The 22,411-nt window shown below is 46.1% G+C and overlaps 1 protein-coding gene across 1 annotated transcript in view; it reads right to left on the reverse strand.

Moving 5' to 3' along the window:
- The window catches only part of LOC147328562 (protein AF-17-like), a 34,804-nt gene that overhangs the window by 3,097 nt on the left and 9,296 nt on the right, over positions 1-22,411 (reverse strand). The window contains exons 5-19 of the mRNA XM_086297018.1: positions 20,200-20,303; positions 18,906-18,999; positions 18,501-18,611; positions 15,133-15,222; positions 14,897-15,044; positions 11,697-12,512; positions 11,078-11,274; positions 10,048-10,165; positions 9,784-9,850; positions 9,282-9,430; positions 5,022-5,222; positions 4,709-4,785; positions 4,176-4,546; positions 3,482-3,569; positions 1,078-1,290 (exon numbers count right to left, since the gene is read on the reverse strand). Of these exons, the coding sequence (XP_086153144.1) occupies positions 1,078-1,290; positions 3,482-3,569; positions 4,176-4,546; positions 4,709-4,785; positions 5,022-5,222; positions 9,282-9,430; positions 9,784-9,850; positions 10,048-10,165; positions 11,078-11,274; positions 11,697-12,512; positions 14,897-15,044; positions 15,133-15,222; positions 18,501-18,611; positions 18,906-18,999; positions 20,200-20,303 (2,844 nt within the window). The remainder of the gene's footprint in view (positions 1-1,077; positions 1,291-3,481; positions 3,570-4,175; positions 4,547-4,708; positions 4,786-5,021; positions 5,223-9,281; positions 9,431-9,783; positions 9,851-10,047; positions 10,166-11,077; positions 11,275-11,696; positions 12,513-14,896; positions 15,045-15,132; positions 15,223-18,500; positions 18,612-18,905; positions 19,000-20,199; positions 20,304-22,411) is intronic.

The following is a 22,411-nucleotide window of genomic DNA, read 5'->3' on the forward strand; positions in this document are numbered from 1 at the left end:
AGATGCGAGCTTGTTGCGTAAGCGCCTTCACACACTGAAAAGTCTGTATGAGGTTTCGTGGTTTGATCCAGGAGCTGAATCTGTATCACGGCCGCTTTCATATGTATTTCATGATGTCAGCGGGTCAGTTCGAGTTGGGATCACGTCTGAGGAGGCAGAGAAATGATTTCAGAGAGCCGACTGACCGGAGCAGCATGGAGCTGTGTGTTAAACTGTACTATTTAACCACACGTAGTAAAGTATATACAGCACCAGTGCACGTTTTGAGCTGCACTGCTAAATGGAGTGCTTTGATTGGTCAGATCTTTTTATTCACATATGAAAAATCGAGCTTTGATATAAATGCAGAAAATTTGTGAGTGTGAATGTAGGGTAGGAATAGGACAAATATTTGTAAAGACAAAATATTCGCGCGGATTTTAAGGACTTGTGGGACGTGTTACCGAGGTGGGTGGAACATTTTAGATTTCAGCTTCTCTTCATTAGCTCCAGAGCTGGATCTAAACGGCTCCATCTTATCTTAAAGACCTCGTGGTATCGTATCACCCCAACAGAGCACTTTGCCCTCAGACTGCAGCTTACGTGTAGCTCTTTCTAAAAGGAGGATCTGAGGTAGAGCCTTCAGCTTTCAGGCACTCTTCTGAGGAACCAGCTACCAGTTTCCTATGAAGCTTGAAAAGGAAAGCGACTGGACTTCTTCAAGTTCTGCTCCGTAAATTACCTGGATGACTGAGAACCTACACAGACACAGCTCCCAGTTTGGATTTAGGAGACAGGCACCCTGTCTACTTTTAAGACCAGGCTTGAACCTTTTTGATAAAGCAGATCGTTAGAGCTGCATCAGGTGACCCTGAACCTTCCCTTAGATATGCTACAATACGCTAAGGCTGCTGGAGGACTTTCCCACGATGCACTGAGTGTTTCTCCTCTTCTGCCCATGTGTTTATATGGCACTACTTCATGTCATTAACTTTTATCTACTCTCTTGTCAATGATTGATAAAAACTCTTGGAAGTGAGCTGTTGAGTTTCTTGGTTCCTGGAGTTTTTCAGGAGGACAATCACGAGTATTACTCACTCCGGGTTTGTGAAGCGTGTTCTCCTGCAGCCCGAAGAGCCCGCCTCCTTGGCCTCCCTGCAGGGGGGAGGCTGTAGCTGAGGACAGCAGGTTGGGTGACTGGGCAATCATGGGTGAGTTGGGGGTGGAGGTGAGAGCTCCTGTCAGCGTGAGGCGCTGCAGCTCCCGCTGACACTGCTGCTGCAACATCTGGCACACCAAGGCCTGCTGCTCCTGGAGGAGGATGAGAGGAGAGCGGCTTTAAGGGACGAGCAGAGAAAAGGCGCTGATGGGGGTTTGTGTGGGGGCTGACAGTGCTGGGAGTCTGTAAACGCCGAGCAGAAGCGGCAGACCGTCACCAGGGGGCAGTGTTGGACACAATGCTACTCTTGTTCACCTGTGTGTATTTGCCGGTCATGTAGCTCCTGCTGGGAATGACAGCGTGGACAAAGAGCGTCTCTATGTTCAAACTGACTGTTAAAAACAATGAAAACTGTCCCCTGGAGCCACTGCGTGTTTGTGAGCTTTGATGGGGTTTTGCATCTTCTCCTCAATGACCTCCGCTGTTACTCCCTTTCCTGTTTGAGCCATCTGGCCTTCATCACCCTTGAGTTACATGCTTTTAGGCCTTGTAGAGGAGAGCCTCACAAGTGTTTTTCCTTTGAACTGCATTCAAGGATTTCCAGGAAATGCCAGTTTCTGTTTAAGTTTGGGGATATTTGTATAAAACAATCGTACTTTGAACAATCACGCTGCCATAACTGAGCAGCACTCCTCTGTCAGGTTTCCTGGCACCCTCATCTGCTCTGGGTTCTTTAAAGCAGCTTCCATCAAAAATAGCAGAACAGAGCACCCCGACACTTAGAAGAAGTGAAATGCTGAGGCATGTCTGGAAGAGTCCAGCTCAGGTGTCTGGGCGAGGATGCACCTGCGCTTGTCGAATTCAGGGTCAAGTAGTCTAAGCTAACTTAAGAGCAGTGGAGAGCACCCGGGGACAGGAGTGGCAGCGAGTGATTTTTACAGGGTTCCTGCCAGAAGGACAAACAGCTACAGAGGCGAGTGCACTGCCTCGCTCTGCTGTTACTGGATTGGCGTTAGTAACAGACTGATAACTGATAACACACCTTATCTCAGGGAAACCTGGAGCAGTTCACATTGACCGTACTTCATGTGTGTGAGTGGGAACTCTCACAAGTACGTTTATTTTCAAACTGCACGTGTTTTATTTTATTTTTTAAAAATTGGACATAAAAACTGTAAACAAATGTTCAGTCGTTCTGTTTCACTGTCGCCTCGTCTAACAGAAAAGTGAAAGTATCCAGTTCCCCGCTGTCTTTAGTCTATTATATCAAAGTACTTATAGTTTACAGTCAAACAGGAAACCCACTGGTTCCTATATTTACAGTGCCTGACTGGTTTGCACCCCACCAAGCTTTCCTCACTTTGCATGTCAAATAAGGGCGGCTGGTTCACTTCGACACAAAACATTATTGTTGGTACAATCTCTTTCTTAACTAACATAATTGAATCGGTTAGTATCTCTATATGAGGTCTTGCTAATGGTTAATACCACAGTATTAACCTCCCAACTTCAAAATGTGTTACAGCAAGTTCCTGAGTTACAGACAGTAATAAATTCTTTGTAAAAAGTTAGTTTTTACTGAACAGGATTTCTGAATGAGTCTAAAAATAACGCGTGAGATTGCCCCTGATGTTAGCGCTTATTCAAATAGCCCTGATTTGCTCGGTGTTCCCGTCACGACCAAACATCAGAGAGCTGCTCCGTTTCTGAGGCGTGAGCGAGAAAATATTCTGTTCCTTTTCTGATCCTAAATCAATTTAAGCCCTCGGTTAAAAGCTTTTGCAGCACAGATTTTATCGCTGTGATGGTTCAGTGAGCTAATGAAAGTGTTTATTAATGAGTCGAACCAAGCAGCAAACACCGGAAAAACTGCAGTTCCTCTAATGGCCACTTGATTTCAGCTTACACTCCCAAGTAAGTATGACCGACTTTACAGCATGCGAGTTTTTATTTAAGCATAAAGTTTGCATCTTTAGGGGAATGGCTGCTTTGACTGACAAACTGATGCAATTGGATGAAGCTGCAATAATCAGGCAAATAATATATCTTACTATGTGCTTATACGTACAAACAGACCATCCAAGAAATCTGTGGTTCAGTTTTCACCAGACGAATTCTAGCTTTACTTTGACATTTCTTTATACGTGCCATTTAATTATCAGGTACACGGGTCTGTGCCACGCGCCTCGCTAAACAAGCTTTAGCTGATATGCTTGTTTATCTGTTTCATGACATCATCACACCACGAGTCAGAAACATGTGGATAGAGAAAAATGTCAGAGAAGCTGTGAGAAAATGTAAAAATCAGAGAGAACGACAGAGCGAAGAGGCGAGTGTCCTTACAGGTGTGAAGTTCTGCGAGGTGAGGAACTGCTGCAGCTGCTGCTGCTCGAGAAGAAGCTGCTTCTGCTGCTCTGACAGGAACGGCGACCTGAAACAGATGTTGACATGTGGAAGCACACCTGTCAGAGAGCGCCACCGAGTTTAAATGTTTCTCACAGATTTAGATTTTGGGGTCAGTGGGCAGGCACACATGTTCTCGCTAATCTATTAATAAACAGTGTTTATAATCTCCAACGGAGCAAAGACGTGATCATAAATAACTGACGAAACAAATATAGTGGGTCTTTCTTCCTGCCAATCAACTTCAGCTGGCGGTGGTTCTGCTGCAGCCTCGTCACGCTCGCTGTGGCGGCACATGAACCTGCTCCTCTCCACCTGCTGCAAACCTGGGGGTGGAGTGGTCGTCCATCTCACCACAGCTCCTCAGAGCAGGAGAAGAACCACCGACAGCTGCAGTCCATGACAGTCCGCTACGTCCTACTATGGGGAAGACAAGAACGTGGCCAGCTGGTGGCAGAAACACTAAAATTTAAAAATAGGAGTGAGGGGATTCTGCGCTTCAAAAGGATAGAAAAAGAGAAGAAAAAGAAATCACTGAATGCTAAAAAAATCTGAAACAACCAAAGTTAGTTAATTCATTTAGAGGCTCTTGTTTTCTTCTTCTGTGGTTTTTACAGACAGATTTTTTACGTACGGACTCGCACTCTTGGGAAGCTGAAAGCCTTGAGCCAGCGCCAGGGGGTTGAGGGGTGGAGGTTGGGGTCGCAGGGCCGGGAGCGCGGGCTGAGGAGCGTTCTGCACAGGCGACTGGATCACTCCGTTCAGACTGCCGAGCACGCCGTTCACGGCCAGCTGAGGACTTCCCGCGATAGACGCCATGAGTCCGCCCACCACGGGCAGTGCGGAGCCGCCGGCCTGAGCGATCGCCCCCAAACCGTCGTTCAACCCTCGATTCAAGCCGTTCAGCAGCGGCTGCCCGAAGGAGGCGGGGCTCTGCTGAGGAGGGGGGGTGCTCTGGAAGGAAAGAGACGAGCTGCTTCGGGACGGACTACCGGAGTGCAGCTCCTGGAACAAACACAAGAGAGCAAGCGAGCAGCTTTTTACTGAGTTTACCGTAAAATTGAGAAAATCTACAAAGAGGCTTAAAAAAGACAAATATACTTGCTAATGGTGCCTGACGGGATTGCACGGTGATTTTGAGACACGAAAGGAACTAAAGTTTCTCACCTCAGACGAGGTAACAAAGGAGGTGTCATTCAGGAAGCAGCTTTTGGGCAGGGGACTCTTATTGGTGCTCAGGGGGTCTAAGGAATGAGAGCCACAATCACAGGGTGAAAACTACCAGGTTTGCACTGAACACCATTTTCTGTACTATCAAAACTGTTCCTACGGTTAATTAACATCAATAAATCATCCGTGTGAGCGGGTGGGGCTGCAAAGGGAGGATGAAGGAATGCAGCTTAAAAAAATAAAAGAAGGCGATGGGATTTATGTGCCCTGAAGTTCGCTTATGAAAGTGGACAGAGGAGCTTAATCTGACCTTGGGTGGATGACAGGAAGTTGATCTGGGCGGACGTGTGCATGGAGCCCTGGGTGGAGTGAAGCTGTGGAGGGAAAGGCACGGCCAGCTCCGTGTTGAGCAGCTGCAGTCGCTCCTTCTTGGCCGTCAGGCTGAGGATCTGGTCCTGGAGCCGCTGGTTCTCCTGCTGCAGGGAGTGCAGCGACTGGAGCATCTCCATAACTGAGGGGACAAGAGGACACGCCACACTTCAGTCCAGTGTTTCCCACCATCTTCAAAGAGGCACACACTATTTTAAATTAATTATTAAATAATGGAGCTGGTGATGCTAGTCTGCATTCTGCGCTGCAGCCTCTGTGAGCTCAGTGCAGAATTTGGTTACGGTGGTCTTCCTGCTCAAAGATCTGCACAGTAAAAGAGGGACGACTGCCCTCAACAGGCACATTTTAAACTGAGAGTTTCTGGAGAGGCAGCTGAAACATATCAGACCCTCCCTGGCCTCTGTGATCACCTCCACTGATTCTCTCACTCTGTGGAAGATTTCTCTCTCTGCCATCTGGGGCTCCAGCAGGTGATCGCGCTCTTTTTTCTATTCAGCTATAATGCACCACGTGGGAAACGGCACCACAATACCACAACGCCCCAGCAGCGCATTTCACTATCAGAGTTCAGTATCGCCTCAACATAGCATCAATGTATGACTCACAAATGTCGTCAGATTCCCGGAGAGATGGCTGAAATTATCGGTCCGGATGTGAAAAACAATTGAGCAGGGACCAAGGACGCAAAAAAAGTCCCAGCACTTTATTTTATTTTTTTATTTACAATATAGTAACTCAGGCATAATGCAGCACACACTTACGTAGGTCAGATTGTGGGCGCTACAAAGGTTCCCCGCGCGAGTCTAAATCAGGCATCGCTCGTTTTCAACAGTCCAGCCTGAGGCTGAGCCTTCAGCTTCCAGGCCCCTCTCCTGAGGAACCAGCTCCCAGTTTGGGCTCTGGAGAATGACTCCCTCTCAACTTCAAACTTTTAGTTTTGATAGTTAGAGCTGCATCCAGTGAACCTGAACCATCCCTCAGTCATGCTATTTTAGGCTCAGGCTGCTGGAAGACTTCCCATGATGCACTGGGACTCCCACTTCTCTCTTTCGCTCGCTATTGCATGTCAGTGGGTTTTGAGTTCTCTCGCTTCCTGACCCCATTTTGTAAGTATTTCTGGGTTAGGAACTCCAGCTGTCATCATTACTGTAAGCATTATTACGATTACTGCCTGAGAAGTTTTAGGATTGGCTCGGGTTGGTTGTTTTATCATTTTTAGCGGGCGATGGGTGGATCGGCACGAAAGGGATCCAGGAATATCAGTTAAAATTGGACCTTTCACATCACAAACACAGATGAACACTGGAGGAGTTCTGCTCTCGGTATTATTATCATAATTATTGTATTTACTGTAACAACCAGCTGGTGGTGCTCAAACAAAAAATAAGTACTAGCATTGGATGTTTCCTGCCTCTCTGCTCTCCTCTCACCCCAGCCGGTGGGGGCAGATGGCCGCCCACCCAGAGACCGTTTCTGTCAGCAAGCGCTTGATCAGATTAAACTCGCTTTGCTGGAAGAGCTGCTCAATACAATCAAGGGCACAGAGCAGTTGATGGGCGTACAGTTTTCATGTATTGCGAACAGTTAAACTTGCACATCGACCCAAAGCAAACCTTCTGTTTTTGTGTAGTTAAACATCAACACGCCGATTTACTGGACGTACTGGGATAAACTAGTCACGGCTAAACGATCGGAGATATGTTTGACAAGAGTGGACCCAGCAACCTGCACTGTGCTTTTTTTTAAAGTCCTGCACTGTCTCACAGGTGTTTCCAATTATTCTGGCAGTTCGGGCCCCCGCTTGGGTTGAAGTCGGGCAGAGTTATGCTGGAAAATATTAGAGGTCACAAAACAAAGGCTGGGTCCTGAAACATGCCACATTTTGAGCCTTTTGCACTCAAGTTAAGTCACTTATTTTTATACAACACTTTGCTGTTTAAGTAGAAATGAGTGTGTTTATTTTGAGAGTATGTCACAAGTTACTAGTTAGGCTCAAAAAAAGAAACGCACACAGAAAAATCTGCAAAATAAATGTTACGCTTTCTCATGCAGATAAATATAATTAAGGTGAGGACTGTGGGGGTATTTCCTTTTAGAGAAATACACCTAGCTGAGCGCGATGAGACCAAAAAGAGAAGAGCAGCAACCATGGAAATAAAAAGCCGTGTGCATGCAAGCGTGAGCCAAAAGCACTGACAGTGCTGGGTGTAGGAAGAAAAAAAATGAGCAAATAATAGATTTGAAAGCAAGTGTCAGCTGATGATGTCCCTGGAGAAAAAGTGAGTCAGAGCAAAAGGCGGTGAGCAATCTGGCTCAGCGGAGAGACGAGCAGAAATACAACGGCAGAAACAAAGCAGCTGCTGGAGCAGCTTTCAGAACCGAGAGCACATCTGATCTCTTGCTGAGCTTTTTTTTGTCCTCACACAGGTACATTCATCATCTGACGACAGCACGAGGCACACACAGAGGCCGGCAGCGTCTACGTGTAAGGTTCCCAACATTTCTGGCTTAAAATGAAGTGAAAGGTTCAAGCAAAGAGTCCTTTCTGTTTCTCAGATCTGTTTTTGAAGGATTCTGAGAGGCTCAAAGATCTTAGCACTGAGCAAAGTAGTACTAAAACAACCCTGCAGTTCCTCTGATGGCCACTTGAGGCTCCTGTGTTAAAATGCCCAGTTTACATCTCACTGCAGGAAATGGTCTGTAGACATGGTCCATAACAGCTTCATGCTGGAAGAAACATTTTCTTAAGTCACCTGGTTTGATTTTTTTTAATTGATAAAGTTGGTGGCGTGGCTACTCTGACTGGCCAACAACCGATTCTTACAAATAATACGACTGGCCGTGCGGCTAACTGTACAGCACGCCACACGCCATGTTAACAGACCACTCAAAGAAGCACACGCCTCACAAGTCTGTGCTCCAGCCTGCTGAGTAAAGTTCGAATATTTTACGCACTCCTGCAGTTTATGAGGCAACTTGTACATATCACTCTGTTTATGTCCGTCCTTTATGCACAGAATACACTTGCTGGCCACTTCATTAGGTACACCAGTTCAGCAACTCGATGCATTAAGGTCAAGGCGAGCAGCTGAGGTTCAACCTGAGCATCAGCATGGGGAAGAAATGTGATTAAGGTGACTTTGTTGATACCAGGCAGGCTGGCCTGAGTATTTCAGACTGCTGATCTTCCCTCATAAGCATCTCCAGGGTTCACAAAGACTGATAAAGAAAAGGAAAATATCTGTCCAGCAGCTCCCTGGGAGAAAATGCTTTGTTTACACCAGAGGTCAAAGGAGAACGACCAGACTGCTTTGAGTTGACAGGGAGGCAACAGTAACTCAAATAACTCCTGGTTACAACCAAAGCATGCAGAAGAGCACCTCGGTTGCTCTTCTGCACCTCAGAAAATTAGAAAAACGATTCCTGCTCTGATGAGTCTCGATATTTGCTGTGAATTCAGACGGTAGTCTCAGACTTTGGCGTGAACAACATGAAAATAGGGATCTATCCATGGTTCAGTAACTGAGAACTGTTCTTGACCATGTCCATCCTTTTATGAGCACAGCGATCCCGGTACCGGTCCGTGAGTTGTTTCGTACCGCGCCGCGAGAGTTGAGGCTCGGGTGTGAAATTTACGGTTTTCGGGGTTTTTATCGTTAACTTGGTTTCCCCGGGTCTTTTCCCGTGTTGTAGTTGTGTGTCTTATTTTGAAAGAAATATTTACGTGTTACCATAGCGACCAGAGAGCATTAAGGGGCAGAGAGGAGGATGTTACTCTCAGTGTTGTTGGCGCATTTCAGGAGGACGCTGCTCATAAAGTTACACAGTGAATTCGTGTTTATTATTAGTTTTTTAGTATTTTTTATTTTGTTGTATTTCTCCGCGACACCTTAAAGGCCAGTCCGTGAAAATATTGTTGGACATTAAACCTTTGGGATGTGGTGGAAAGGCTGATTCTCATCATGGATGTGCAGCAACTGCATGAAGTTATCCTGTGAATATGGACCAAAATCTCTGTTTGCATGGCACCTCGCTGAATCTTTGCTACGAAACAAGTTCTGAAGGCAAAAAGGGGTCGAACACAGTACCAGCACAGTAACTGCAGGTCCATCAAGTATATTTGCCATTTCATTCATCTTATAAACACTTTTCAATATCTAGTCCCACTGGCCTTACTTACTGTTGACTCCCATCTCTCCGTTGCTGTGTTTCTCCAGCAGCAGATCAATGTGAGAGCTGGCTGGAGGGACGTTCTCAGGACGGGCTCTGACTCCGGCGCCCAGCCCGTCCCTCTGGTCGAACAGAAGAGGAAGACAGCTCATCGGAGACCTGGGCGTGGAAGAGGATAAAGTCAACAGGAAGTCAGAAGCGACACGTCACAGCTTCTGCAGCCAAGCTGGGAAACTACCAATCATCCTCTGTGGCTGTGGTTTGTGTTTTTATCCACATAGACGCTTTGATTGTTAACCAGCTGGTATTTTCCTGTTGCTGGTAATAAAAATGACAAAGGGAAAAATCAACCAAGTGATGATTTGAACAGATGAATGATGCGTCACCAGTGGTTTGTGCATCTCTACTTGCTGACTCATTTCAGTCAGTAAATCTGAAGTGTAAGAATGATGTATTGTTTTCAGGATTTGACACTAAAAAATAACAATAAAGACAAAAAAGCAAAGACTCACTGCGAGGAAAGACTCTCTCTCGGTGAGTTCCCCTGACATGGGAAGCGACAGTCATCGAGGTCAGACTCTGAGAAAAGGAACAGACATTAATTTCATGTGCGCTCACATTTACTGAAAGGCAGCGTCATCAAAGCGCCGTGTTTACTGCGCAACAACAGCACGTTTAATGTTGGATTTCTGAAAGAGGATTTGAGCCAGAGCAAGGTTTTTTTGTGAAGCTTATCTAAAGCCAACATTCGTTTCTCAAGAAGTGCTTCCTGTCACCTGGCAGTGAGGTCTGGGCTTGGCTCAGTAGTGGCGGCAGTGTCAGGGCTGTGGAGAGACAGCTGGTGAAAGGCTGAGTGGAGGTCAGGCTGTAGGAGGCGCTGGAACCTGGATTCACCTATAAGACAGCGAACGTCAACATCTGGCTGACAAAGAAAGCATGGAGATAATCACGAAAGGATTTTAGTTAAAAAAAAACTACTCAAAACTAATCTTATTGTGAAGAAAACATCCATCTACTGGAAACGTAACACACATCTATCAAAAATAACTCGAGAATGAATTGTGCTTCCAGATTCTTCATGACTTCCACATCTGTCCGCTCATCATTGTTTATGAACACACTCACTTTCTTTCAGCTTGTCCCAGCCGTCATAGGCTACAGGGTACCTGCACAGGTCAACCAGACACACTCGCATTCACACATACGTGCACATTAGAACCCAACATGCATGTCTCTGGACGCGAGGTGAAAGTATCCGCACCGCTGTGCATGATTACGCTGCTGCACTCAGTTTTGGTACAACACTCCACTTCTTTTCTTATAAAGCAGACACACCCTGTTCCACCCTGAACTGTGTATTTCAGTTCGAGCCAAGACAACTAAAAGAGAGACTTTGATGACAACTAAGGGAGTACAAGTGAAGACGTGTGGAAGGACTTTGGTGTCTGTCTGCAGCTGCTTTTGTCTCAGGATCATTCGGGGGCTCTTGCGGTCGGCTTTTGGTGCCGGGTGTCAGCTTTGACTCTGCAGCACCACCTCTCTTTACCCCAGTTGCACCCAGTGACTGTAATGAGTCATTGACCTGCACCCACAGAGATGCTGCAGTGGAGGCAGGCTGGCACCAGCTCTACAAGTAAAAACACCTGCTAGTCAGAGGCTAACTCCTCCGTTGCTGCTTACTGTAAATCGTGATTATGAATTTTCCTATAATCCTCAGGCCTGAAACTTCATGTGTCATTTAATTTTGTTGAAATGTTGTTTGCTGACACAGACGCAAACAGCACACGTCCTCTCTTTGTGACGTACCTGTGTGTTTGACACAGCGTTGACTGGTGGAAGAGACAGCGAGGAGTGGGATGGAAGGAGTCCTGAGGAGAGAGGGGTGCTACACATGCCCCCTCCCAGGGACAAGGAGGTGCTACACACCCCTCCACCCAGGGAAAGGGGGGTACTGCAGACACCCCCGCCCAGTGTGAGAGGGTCCTTGAGACTGGAGTAGATGCCTGAGAGACATAAAAGAAAGAAAGGAATAAGGTGTTTGTCGTTTTCATCTTAGAAGTCGTATGACTGCAGAAAGAGGAACACGTGAGCCAATCAAATGGAAAGTAGGGCAGGAAATGCACTACAGACACGTGCGGCGCACACAAAAACACCATGTAGGACAATATCACTGCCTCGCACAGATTACACAAACGTTCTGGAAGAGATTTAACAAATATTTTAAAAGTGGTGCCAAGAAACAGTCGACTTATTCCGTTCATTCTTAATTCCAGGAGTTTTTTTCGCTGCGCTTCTGATACAGAGATAAGCTGCTGCGTGCAATGGAAACGCACCAAAGTGCAAAGAGATAGCGCTTCAGTTTTTTTCCTTCACCACACACAGGAAGCTAGAGGGCTACCGCACACGCCCACTCGCTCAGACTCACCAGAGCCGAGCAGCGAGTTGCCGCGGCCTGTAGAAAAACTACCAGTGGAGGACGAGGAGGAGGAGAAAGAAGAGGAAGTGGAAGAGGTGGCGGTGGGAGGCAGCGTCGAGGAGAAGGTGGGGTGGGGGATGGAGGACGGGCTCGGATAGAGCGACGAGGTTAAGGCTAGGGGAGGCGGCGCTGTGTGGTGATGGTGGTGGTGGTGCTCCTCCTCCCCCCTCCTCTCTCGGTTCTTGCTCCCCCGCGGGCGCCCCGGGCCGTGGCGGCTCTTCTTGTTGCCACGGTGCCTCCTCTCTCGAGGCAGCGGCGGTGGAAGCGTGACTTTGTCCTCCGGGTCGGCCTCCTCCAGGATGGGCGGCGTGCTCAGCTGGGATGGCTTGCAGAGGGATTTGGAGGGTTTGTAGTCGCTCGACGAGGAGATCTTTCGGATCTTGCTGCTGCTGCCGAGCCCCGACGACGACGTGATGCGCATGATGGACCCGAAGGTGGAGATGGTGACTTTGTTCTCGAAAGGGCTGGAGTTGCCTTCTGGCCTGTCGTGACCTTGCGACCCTGCTAGCGGGCCCTCAGCGGGGGTCAGTGCTGGTGGCTTGTGGTATTTACAGTCCTCCTCCTCCTCTTCCTCCTCCTCGTCTTTTTCCTCTTCCTTTACATCCTCCTCCTCCTCCTCCTCCTCCTCCGCCTGGACTGCCGGTCTCCTGTGACGCTCCTTGCGCTCCTCTCCGCTGTGGTCGTCACCTCCTCGGTCATGTTCACGCTCCAGGCGGGAAGAAGATAAGAACTGATGAAACTCCTGAGCAGACGACAGGGAACCACCTGAAGGAGAAAAACAAAGAGTTAAAGTCAGACACAAACGGCCACACGACCTCCCTCCGTCTCCAGGGTTCAACAGAACCCAGTAAGAGAGGAGAAGCTAACTGGTCATGCACAGGGCAATGACGGTGCTGCCACCAATCCCAGTTAGAAGTTTACCTGTGAAACAAACTGGCTTAAGTGAAAGCTTCACTAATGACAGTGTTTTTTAGTACGAGGCCACTGAAAGAAAACCAACTGGTGCAGGACTCTACAGAGCGAGCGTTTCTCTCATATTCGAGACAGAAATGGATCCGTGCTGAACGTAAATTGAATTTAGGGGCACGTGTGTGGATGAAAAACCCAGCGAGCTTCTGTTTTTCTCAACAACACAACAGCAGCCAAGATGATGCAATCACCCCTGTTACAGTGGGGCAAAAAAGTATTTAGTCAGCCACCGATTGTGCAAGTTCCCCCACTTAAAATGATGACAGAGGTCAGTAATTTGCACCAGAGGTACACTTCAACTGTGAGAGACAGAATGTGAAAAAAAAATCCATGAATCCACATGGTAGGATTTGTAAAGAATTTATTCGTAAATTAGGGTGGAAAATAAGTATTTGGTCACCTCAAACATGGAAAATCTCTGGCTCTCACAGACCTGTAACGTCTTCTGTAAGAAGCTTTTCTGTCCCCCACTCGTTACCTGTATGAATGGCACCTGTTTGAACTCATCATCTGTATAAAAGACACCTGTCCACAGCCTCAAACAGTCAGACTCCAAACTCCGCCATGGCCAAGACCAAAGAGCTTTCGAAGGACACCAGGAAAAGTATTGTAGACCTGCACCAGACTGGGAAGAGTGAATCTACAATAGGCAAGCAGCTTGGTGTGAAAAAATCAACTGTGGGAGCAATCATCAGAAAATGGAAGACATACAAGACCACTGATAATCTCCCTCGATCTGGGGCTCCACGCAAGATCTCATCCCGTGGGGTCAAAATGATCATGAGAACGGTGAGCAAAGATCCCAGAACCACACGGGGGGACCTGGTGAATGACCTGCAGAGAGCTGGGACCAAAGTAACAAAGGTCACCATCAGTAACACACTACAACGGCAGGGAATCAAATCCCGCAGTGCCAGACGTGTTCCGCTGCTGAAGCCAGTGCATGTCCAGGCCCGTCTGAAGTTTGCCAGAGAGCACATGGATGATACAGCAGAGGATTGGGAGAATGTCATGTGGTCAGATGAAACCAAAGTAGAACTTTTTGGTATAAACTCAACTCGTCGTGTTTGGAGGAAGAAGAATACTGAGTTGCATCCCAAGAACACCATACCTACTGTGAAGCATGGGGGTGGAAACATCATGCTATGGGGCTGTTTTTCTGCCAAGGGGACAGGACGACTGATCCGTGTTAAGGACAGAATGAATGGGGCCATGTATCGTGAGATTTTGAGCCAAAACCTCCTTCCATCAGTGAGAACTTTGAAGATGAAACGAGGCTGGGTCTTCCAACATGACAATGATCCAAAACACACCGCCCGGGCAACAAAGGAGTGGCTCCGTAAGAAGCATTTGAAAGTCCTGGAGTGGCCTAGCCAGTCTCCAGACCTCAACCCCATAGAAAATCTGTGGCGGGAGTTGAAAGTCGGTGTTGCTCGGCGACAGCCCCAAAACATCACTGCTCTCGAGAAGATCTGCATGGAGGAATGGGCCAAAATACCAGCTACTGTGTGTGCAAACCTGGTAAAGACCTATAGTAAACCTTTGACCTCTGTTATTGCCAACAAAGGTTATGTTACAAAGTATTGAGTTGTATTTTTGTTATTGACCAAATACTTATTTTCCACCCTGATTTACGAATAAATTCTTTACAAATCCTACCATGTGGATTCATGGATTTTTTTTTCACATTCTGTCTCTCACAGTTGAAGTGTACCTCTGGTGCAAATTACTGACCTCTGTCATCATTTTAAGTGGGGGAACTTGCACAATCGGTGGCTGACTAAATACTTTTTTGCCCCACTGTACATCTTAAAGTGGAGCAGCAGCCTCTCCTCCCACAGAGGCAGCCAGCAGAAGTCCTGCATAACTCCACCTCATCCACAAGTTCCCAGCCGCTCTGTTCGTCCTACAGAACCACAGCACGGCTGGATGAAGATCAAACTAAAACTCTATTTGCTTTACGTTTGTTGGTCTGTATTTGCCGGGGACGATGTAGAGCAGGCAGGAAGACGACGTGGGGCACACTCAAACTTTTACTACAAATGATACTGTAATTATAAAATATCATTCGGCTAGTGTATACAAATAATTCAAACTGTGCTGTCGATGTACCGGGCTGCATGGGCATCGATCACATCTGAACTCGAGAAGAAATCGAGCGCTGACCCTTCATGTGGTACCTGTGTTGAATGGACTGGAGGAGCAGGACGATGAGGAGCAGCTCTTGCCGGTGCTTCCGGTCTTCTTGCTCCGATGACTGTGACCGTGCGAGCTCAGCTTCTTGGACTTTCCCTCGCCGTCCTTGCTGCTGTGGTGACTTGAGGAAATCTGTCCCAACACAGACGGGTCAAAACCATTAAAGCACTGACTGAGACATCGCGGCGTCTCTCAATCACTGTGTGGTGTCCTCGGATACCTTTTCTATGCCGCTGGATGTCACAGCGGAGCTCAGGTTGTCGCTCGACTTTTTGTGGCGCTCCTTTTGCCGAATCTTGTCTTTATGACTCTGAAAAAAACAACAACACACACATACAAATACACAAGCTTGAGCCTAGAATCAAGGCTGCAGAGTCAACACTGGCACATTACACAAACGCAGCGAGTGGAATATAAGCGAATCACATTTGCTACAGTCAACCAGCTTCAACAACAATGTCTGCAGGGATACGCTAACAGCACAGTCAAATCCGTTTGTGCATCACTGTAACTGCATTTGATGAAGATTATTCTGAATAAAAGCGTCTGGCTTTCTGTCACAGCAAAAACTACTGATTTATTTTTTTATATCAGAATATCCCACACAGCCTTTTTTATCATATCAGACTAAAATCAATGATTACAAGCGAGCCTGCGATCAGTATGACTCAGTGCCACTAGCTAAATGATAAGAAATACTGGTCTCTTCTATCTGCTACTGGCTTAAAAGCAGGGTGTTAGATTCAGTTTCACAGTGGGTTATACTGAAAATGGCATCATGTAGCGCCAGACGTTGACTGAAAATATATGCTTCACACAGCCGTCTCACACGCGCTACTGTGTCAGTCTAAAACCTACAACCGAAAAAGTGCAAACAAGTGTATTCCTGCAAAATTCTGTTCATAGCAACAAGACAACCGCACAGCCAACTTTTAACAGCCTGAATCCGCCAGCTGCCGCCAACATCTACGCGACACTAGATCATATATCTAACCAGTCCAAGGTTGCCATAAAACCGAGCTTTCTGCAACAAAACCTGCTTTTACAGCTCAGCTGAGATTTGACTGGAAGAAACACGCTTTTCTTCTTCATCTCTTTTTCAGTTCAACAACTGCGTGAAGCGTCCGCTCCCTGACTGTGGAGCCATATCTCTGCCAGAACATCAAAACGATAACAACGATGACATTCTTTGAAGACCGGAATTGTCTGGTGGCGAAAAAATATGCGGGTCTCTTTTTACACTTGACAAAGAGCTGCTCAGCTGGAACCGTGTGCCGTCAGCACTATCTTTCCTGTCTGCTGAATTCTCTGCTAGCTAGTCTGTTAGCTTGCAGGGGCTTTGAAGGTGCACCTGTCTGCTTAGTTTTGCATGCGTGTGATGGGGTCACGTGCACGTGAGCACCGCACCTTCACAGAGTTAACTCGGCCCAGAGAGATCATGATGTTATTTCATGATATGTATTTTATAATATGGTTTTTTATGTCTTTATGACCAGAGGCAGGGTACGCCTAAATGCGTTAGCTTTTGTTTAGCCAGGCTGTACCTCCAGGTATCTCTCTGAGCTCATAGTTTGTATTCAGATTAGAGTTTGACGTCAAGGGGTCGAGCTTATCACTGCCTGAAATGATGACACCCGGAAATCGGGAGTGATGACTGAACGTTCCCCAGGAGCCAACAGATGGAAGCTGTGAGGTTGAAAGCGTAGGACAACTGGTGTGTCTGGTGTATGTCTGTGTGAGGCGTGCTTACACAGTGTAGCTCAGCTTGCTCACGCCCATGCAATAAAATCTAAATTAGCTCTCTGCTTATTTGATGATTTTATCAGGAAGAAAATGCATTAAAATTCATCCTTTTCTTCTTTGCCAATTCTGCTGTTATTCAATCGTTTCAAAATAAAAGAGTCTGTGTGCCAAGCTGGTCTGGATCAGACTGGCTGGTCTTATTAATCTGACGATGAATAGACAAAGTCTATTTTTAACTCTTACTTTTGGTTTTGTAGTGTACAGTTATCCACTAATATTAGCAAGCTGCAGACACAAACTGCGCAAATACATCCTGTTAATCCTGTTAATTAGTGCTACAAAATTATTAAATCCTAGCATTTCCCAGTTCCAAACAGTAAAACCTTATTATTTGTCTGATAATTCAGTAAAATGCTCCAAAATGATTTCTTTCTAATCACAATCACAACAACATGTCACCTAAAGTCACTTCATATTGTAAAAAGACCCTATAGTAATACAGGGAATACCACAGCAATAGATGACCCCCTATGAGCAAGCACTTGGCAATAGTGGGGAGGAAAAACGCCCTTTCAACAGGAAGGAACATCTGGGTGACGTAAGCTCGGGGAAGGGCAGCCATCGACCAAACGATGCCAACAGAACAAAAATAGTCAGCAGGTGTCTAGTTAGCGGCTCTAGTTAGCTGAGGTGAGGCCTAGCTTGCAGCCAGCGCCTACATGGCGCCTGACTGGTTGTGCCACAATTTTCTCCAGCTAAACAAAAACAAAACTGAGGTAATAGTCTTTGGCGCCAAAGAAAAACGATTACAGGTCACCAGAGAACTTCAATCTATAGATCTAAAAACCACAAACCAGGCGAGAAATTTGGGTGTAGTGATGGATGCAGACCTAAACTTAGAAAAACACATTAAGACAATAACAAAGTCAGCTTACTATCACCTCAAGAATATATCAAGGATAAAAGATCTGATGTCTCAACAGGACCTGGAAAAACTAGTCCATGCATTCATCTTTAGTAGGCTTGATTACTGTAACAGCATCTTTACAGGTCTGCCTAAAAAATCAGTCAGACAACTACAGCTCATTCAGAACTCTGCTGCTCGAGTCCTCACTAAGACCAAAAAAGTGGACCACATCAGTCCAGCTCTGAGGTCCTTACACTGGCTGCCTGTCCGTCAGAGGATAGACTTTAAAGTTCTGATGCTGGCCTATAAAGCTCTGAATGGTTTAGGACCAAAATACATCAATGACCTCCTGACCCAGTATGAACCATCCAGATCCCTCAGGTCATCTGGATCCGGTCTTTTATCAGTTCCCAGAGTCAGAACCAGACACGGAGAAGCTGCATTCAGCTTTTATGCTCCTTATATCTGGAACAAACTCCCAGAAAACCTCAGATCAGCTGAAACACTCAGTTTATTTAAATCCAGGTTGAAGACTCACCTGTTCTCAGCTGCATTTGAATAAAGCACCAAATCCACACTTTAAGCTTAAATTTCAAAACTTACATTTAACTACTGATTTTATCTACTGTTCTGATTTTATCTGTTTTGATTTTATATACTGTTGTTTGTTTGTTAGTTAGTTAGTTAGTTAGTTTATTTGCTTGTTTTATTCAATTTTAAATCATGCTTTTTATTTGTTCTTGTTTCTAATGTCTCTGTAAAGCACTTTGAATCACCTTGTTGTTGAATTGTGCTATACAAATAAACTTGCCTTGCCTTGCCTTACATCTGACTGAGTCCCTTTTTTAACAGCCTCAAGTGGACATTAGAGGAACTGCAGCTTTTGGTAGTTTTCAGCTCTGGAGACTGCCTTCTGATCTGACCACAGCTGTGCTTACCTTCCTCTGTCTGTGGTGGTGGTGCTGTTTTTCCTGTGACGGAGAGCTGGAGCGCCCCCTGGAATGACTGAAGGAGCTACTTGTATTTTCACTAGAACGCAACTTCTTCTGCTGTAAAGTCCAAAAGAAGGAACAGCAAACAAAAAGTTAACAGCTGCTAATTTCAAAGCAACAGTTTGACATTTAAAAGGTTCTCTACAAGCACTTCCAATGACTTAACAGGAGGTTTATCTCCTGAATTATTTATTTTGGTTGGGCGTATTCCAAGAATCATTTAGCTGCCTTGAGCTGAGTTAGAGGAAAAAAACAGCCGGGCACAGAAGCCCTTATCAATCATGTTAGCTGTTAACTGTGCAGTGCAGTAAGAAAGGCTTTTCTGGGGTACAATGTCATTGTGTTCTTTACCATTTTGTTGTAGTGATGCTTGCAGTAGCCACAATACTTCACGTTATCAGCTTCTGGTCCTTCCTCCTCACACAGCAGACCAGCCATCTGAGCACTACAGCGCAGGGTGTCGGAGGGTCGGAAAGGAGATGAAACACGAGAGCCAAGTTAGCACACGTGCACGGACTGAGACGGCAACACCTGGCCGAGTCACCTGAGAGCTTCAGTCACCGATCGTCGCCAGATTGATCGAATGTCACATTAAAATCTGAGCCTGTCAGTGTCTCGGGATTTACTTCTAAATAAATCATCTTTCTCTTGTAGTAGGAAACAAAATAAAGGCAAAAAGCAAGATGAGCAGCATGAAAGGTAAAAGACTGTAAATGAAGAAAAACCAACTGTAGCCCAGAATGTCTGTGTGAGTAAACTAAGGCTGTAGCCAAATACACATAACATATGAGCACGTATTCAATCTTGGCAATTGGAGACGGAATTTCTTTTCTATTCTTGGCCTTATTTTCAAAAATGATATGACACAGGAAACAAGACAAACGTTAACCTGCTTCGATTAGCACACAAAGTAATCACCATTCATGATATCCAAGTTAGGGTGTGAGGCGGGGTCCCTGCGAACGGGTTGCTAACGCAGACAGACGACCATTCACACTCACGTCATTCCTATGGCCAATTTAGCGTCACCAGCTAATATGCATCTCTCTGGACTGTGGAAAGAAGCTTGAGTGCCCAAAAAGGCTAGGACCTCCTTGGTGTTTGCCAACCAGCACAGTCCTGCCCACAATATTAATCATATGCTGAGCAAAAAAAAGTGCCACCAGTGGAGATGTGCCCTAAACTTGCATTCTTTCTAACGGGCAGCAGGGGGCGACCCTTCAGCCTGCAAAAAAAGAGTCCAGTGGTGCAAAATCTATGAAGAGATTACTCGGTGGATCGCCTGATCTGTGACTTCAATAAAGACTTTACTGATGACTTTATGGTCTCACCTGATAGTTTTAGGTCGTATTGAAAATAACACAGTGCTGTTTTTTATGATTTCTTTTTTAAACTTCGTCATAGTTTTTTCAGGTTGTTTCTTTTCCAGGTTTAAACATGGTTAACGGTAACAGTCGGCTAACTAAAAATAACCCTTAATAAAAGTTTTTGCCCTTGAACTGCTTCTTATCACACTCGGTCCTCACACACTGTTCATTCATGTTGATGTCCCCACACTTTCACATAGGCGCACACACACGCACACGCACACACACACACACACACACACACACACACACACACACACACACAATTTAACACTGACCAGGTGACGTGGAACGCTTGTCTGCAGCCCTGTCTGTTGCAGGTCATGCACGCGCCGCAGGCGGCCTTGCTCTCCCTCCCGTGGTCCTCGCAGATATAACAAGTCTGTTGAAAGAGCACAAACGGAGAGTACAGGAGATGCAGGGACTCAAACACATCAGTCATCATTATTATTATCAACAACAGGTGCCGGATTGCTTTTCCATCTGTCGCACAAGCAAAGCAAGCCGTCCCGTCTGACGGCCATTAAAATGAACTATTGTGATTGCGGCGCAGCAGAGATGAAACACTCCTCGACTCGAGTCCAGCTGCAGCTGCAGTGCAGATGATTAGGAAGTTTTTCTTGTCAAGACAACAGATGAGGTTTTCAAACAGAGCACAGCTTCTACAGAGAAACTGTTGACCAGATGTTTGGGGATGTTGTAAAGAAAGTTGACACAGATCGGCCTGCAAACTGCTCTGAATCTGCTTCGAAACAGACGCTACGCTTGGAGTTTTCAGCCTCCCGTTAATCTTTTTCTTTGCACCAAAGTGAGGTGGTTTCTAACGAACTTCAGGGTGCCACGGAGCATACGCTGACACGACAAAAGACTCATATCAGCCCGTCTCCAAAAGACATGTAAGCATACACACTCGAGCCTCCAAAAGCAAACAATCGCATGCACGAACACACACGCCGCTTTTGTACTTCTTGTTCAGCTTTCCTCAGCGAGCAGGCCCGACTGGTGGGGGGTAGAAGAGGCCTAGCAACAGGTGCGGGACAAAGGAACAGCAGGCTCTTTACCTTTTCACTTCGGCCCTCTCTGTTTCACCTTTTTCTCTCCCTTTCTCCTTCTCTCCATATCCTACTCAGCTCTCTGTTTCCCTTCAGAGGATGTCTGCTGTGCAATGAAAGGCCGGAGACATAACTGCACCGGGCATGTAAAAGGAAGAGTGGCTTCTTGAGTTTTCAGTGTCCATTGTAACGTTGTCTAGGAATGCGGGCAGCAAAGTCTGAATGAATGGCCCTGACGGGGGAAGGCTGCATGCAATTTACTGTAGCTGACACAGTAATATGAAACCGGGCCCTCAAACACTCACACATGTACATTTATATGCAGGCATGCACACACACACACACAGAGCATCTAAACGACGCACAATGCAAGATGCTCAGTCCATGAATCAAATATTGATTTCTTTGTAATGTGCTTTGCTTTGAAAGGCTTGCTCTGCTGCACACACTGCAGATGTCTTCTGAACAGTTTTTGTAACTTTGAAAACAACTGCAGTTTCGTGCAATCAAACAACCAAGATGTGATACAAGTTCAGACTTTCATCTTTAATTCAAGGAAGTTAACAAAAGTATTGCATAAGCTCTTGAGGAATTGCATACATTTTTATTGACATTCATCAATTTTCAGAGGATCAAAATTAATTGGACAAATGACAAATTTACAAGTGTTGCAGCTGTTCATTGATCCAGCGAAACGTGGCTGCAAGTAAAGGAGGCCCTGAAAAATAAACCTATCTAAGAGGTAGCAAAAGCTTTAGGAGTGGTCAAAGCAACAATCTGGTGCTTTCTTATTAAAACAGGAATGCAATGGCCAGCTCAGCAACACCAAGCAGCCTGAAAGACCACAGAAGACTAAAGTGGACAAGAAAAACTTCAGACCAAGTCAAGAGCAGGAAGGCCAGATTAAATTTCCCAGGAAACATCTGAAAGAGCCGGCACAGTTCTGGAAAAATTCTTTGGACACATGAAACCAAGAAGAACTTGTACCAGAACGATGGGAGGAGAAAAGAACTCAGAAAGAGAGAAACAGCTCATGATCTGAAGCATATCACATCATCTGTCAAACACGATGGCGGAAGTGTTATGACACTGGCACATACGGCTGCCAGTGGAACCGGGTCACGGGTGTTTATTAATGACGTGACTGCTGATAGAAGCAGCAGGGTGACGTGAAGCGTACAGGGCTGCACTCTCTGCTCAGAAAGCACTTTGCAAAGACAGCAAAATGCAAAAGCAACTCAAGAAATGGGTCATTCTTTGATGGCCAAGTCAGCCACCTGATCTTAACCCAGCAGAGCAGCTTTCCATTTACTGAAGGTAAAACTGAAGCAGAGAGACCCACAAGCAAGCAGCAAGTGAAGGTGGCTGCAGTAAAGGCCTAGCAGAATACCTCAAGGATGTCCACGGATTACACACTTTCATCCAAGTGTAAAAAATT

This window comes from Aulonocara sp. 'chitande type north' Nkhata Bay, linkage group LG6 (genome assembly GCF_057382095.1).
Source record: "Aulonocara sp. 'chitande type north' Nkhata Bay isolate Kocher_YH1m ecotype deep benthic linkage group LG6, A_spYH_male_GT1.1, whole genome shotgun sequence".
In the NCBI taxonomy this organism is placed as follows: domain Eukaryota; kingdom Metazoa; phylum Chordata; class Actinopteri; order Cichliformes; family Cichlidae; genus Aulonocara; species Aulonocara sp. 'chitande type north' Nkhata Bay.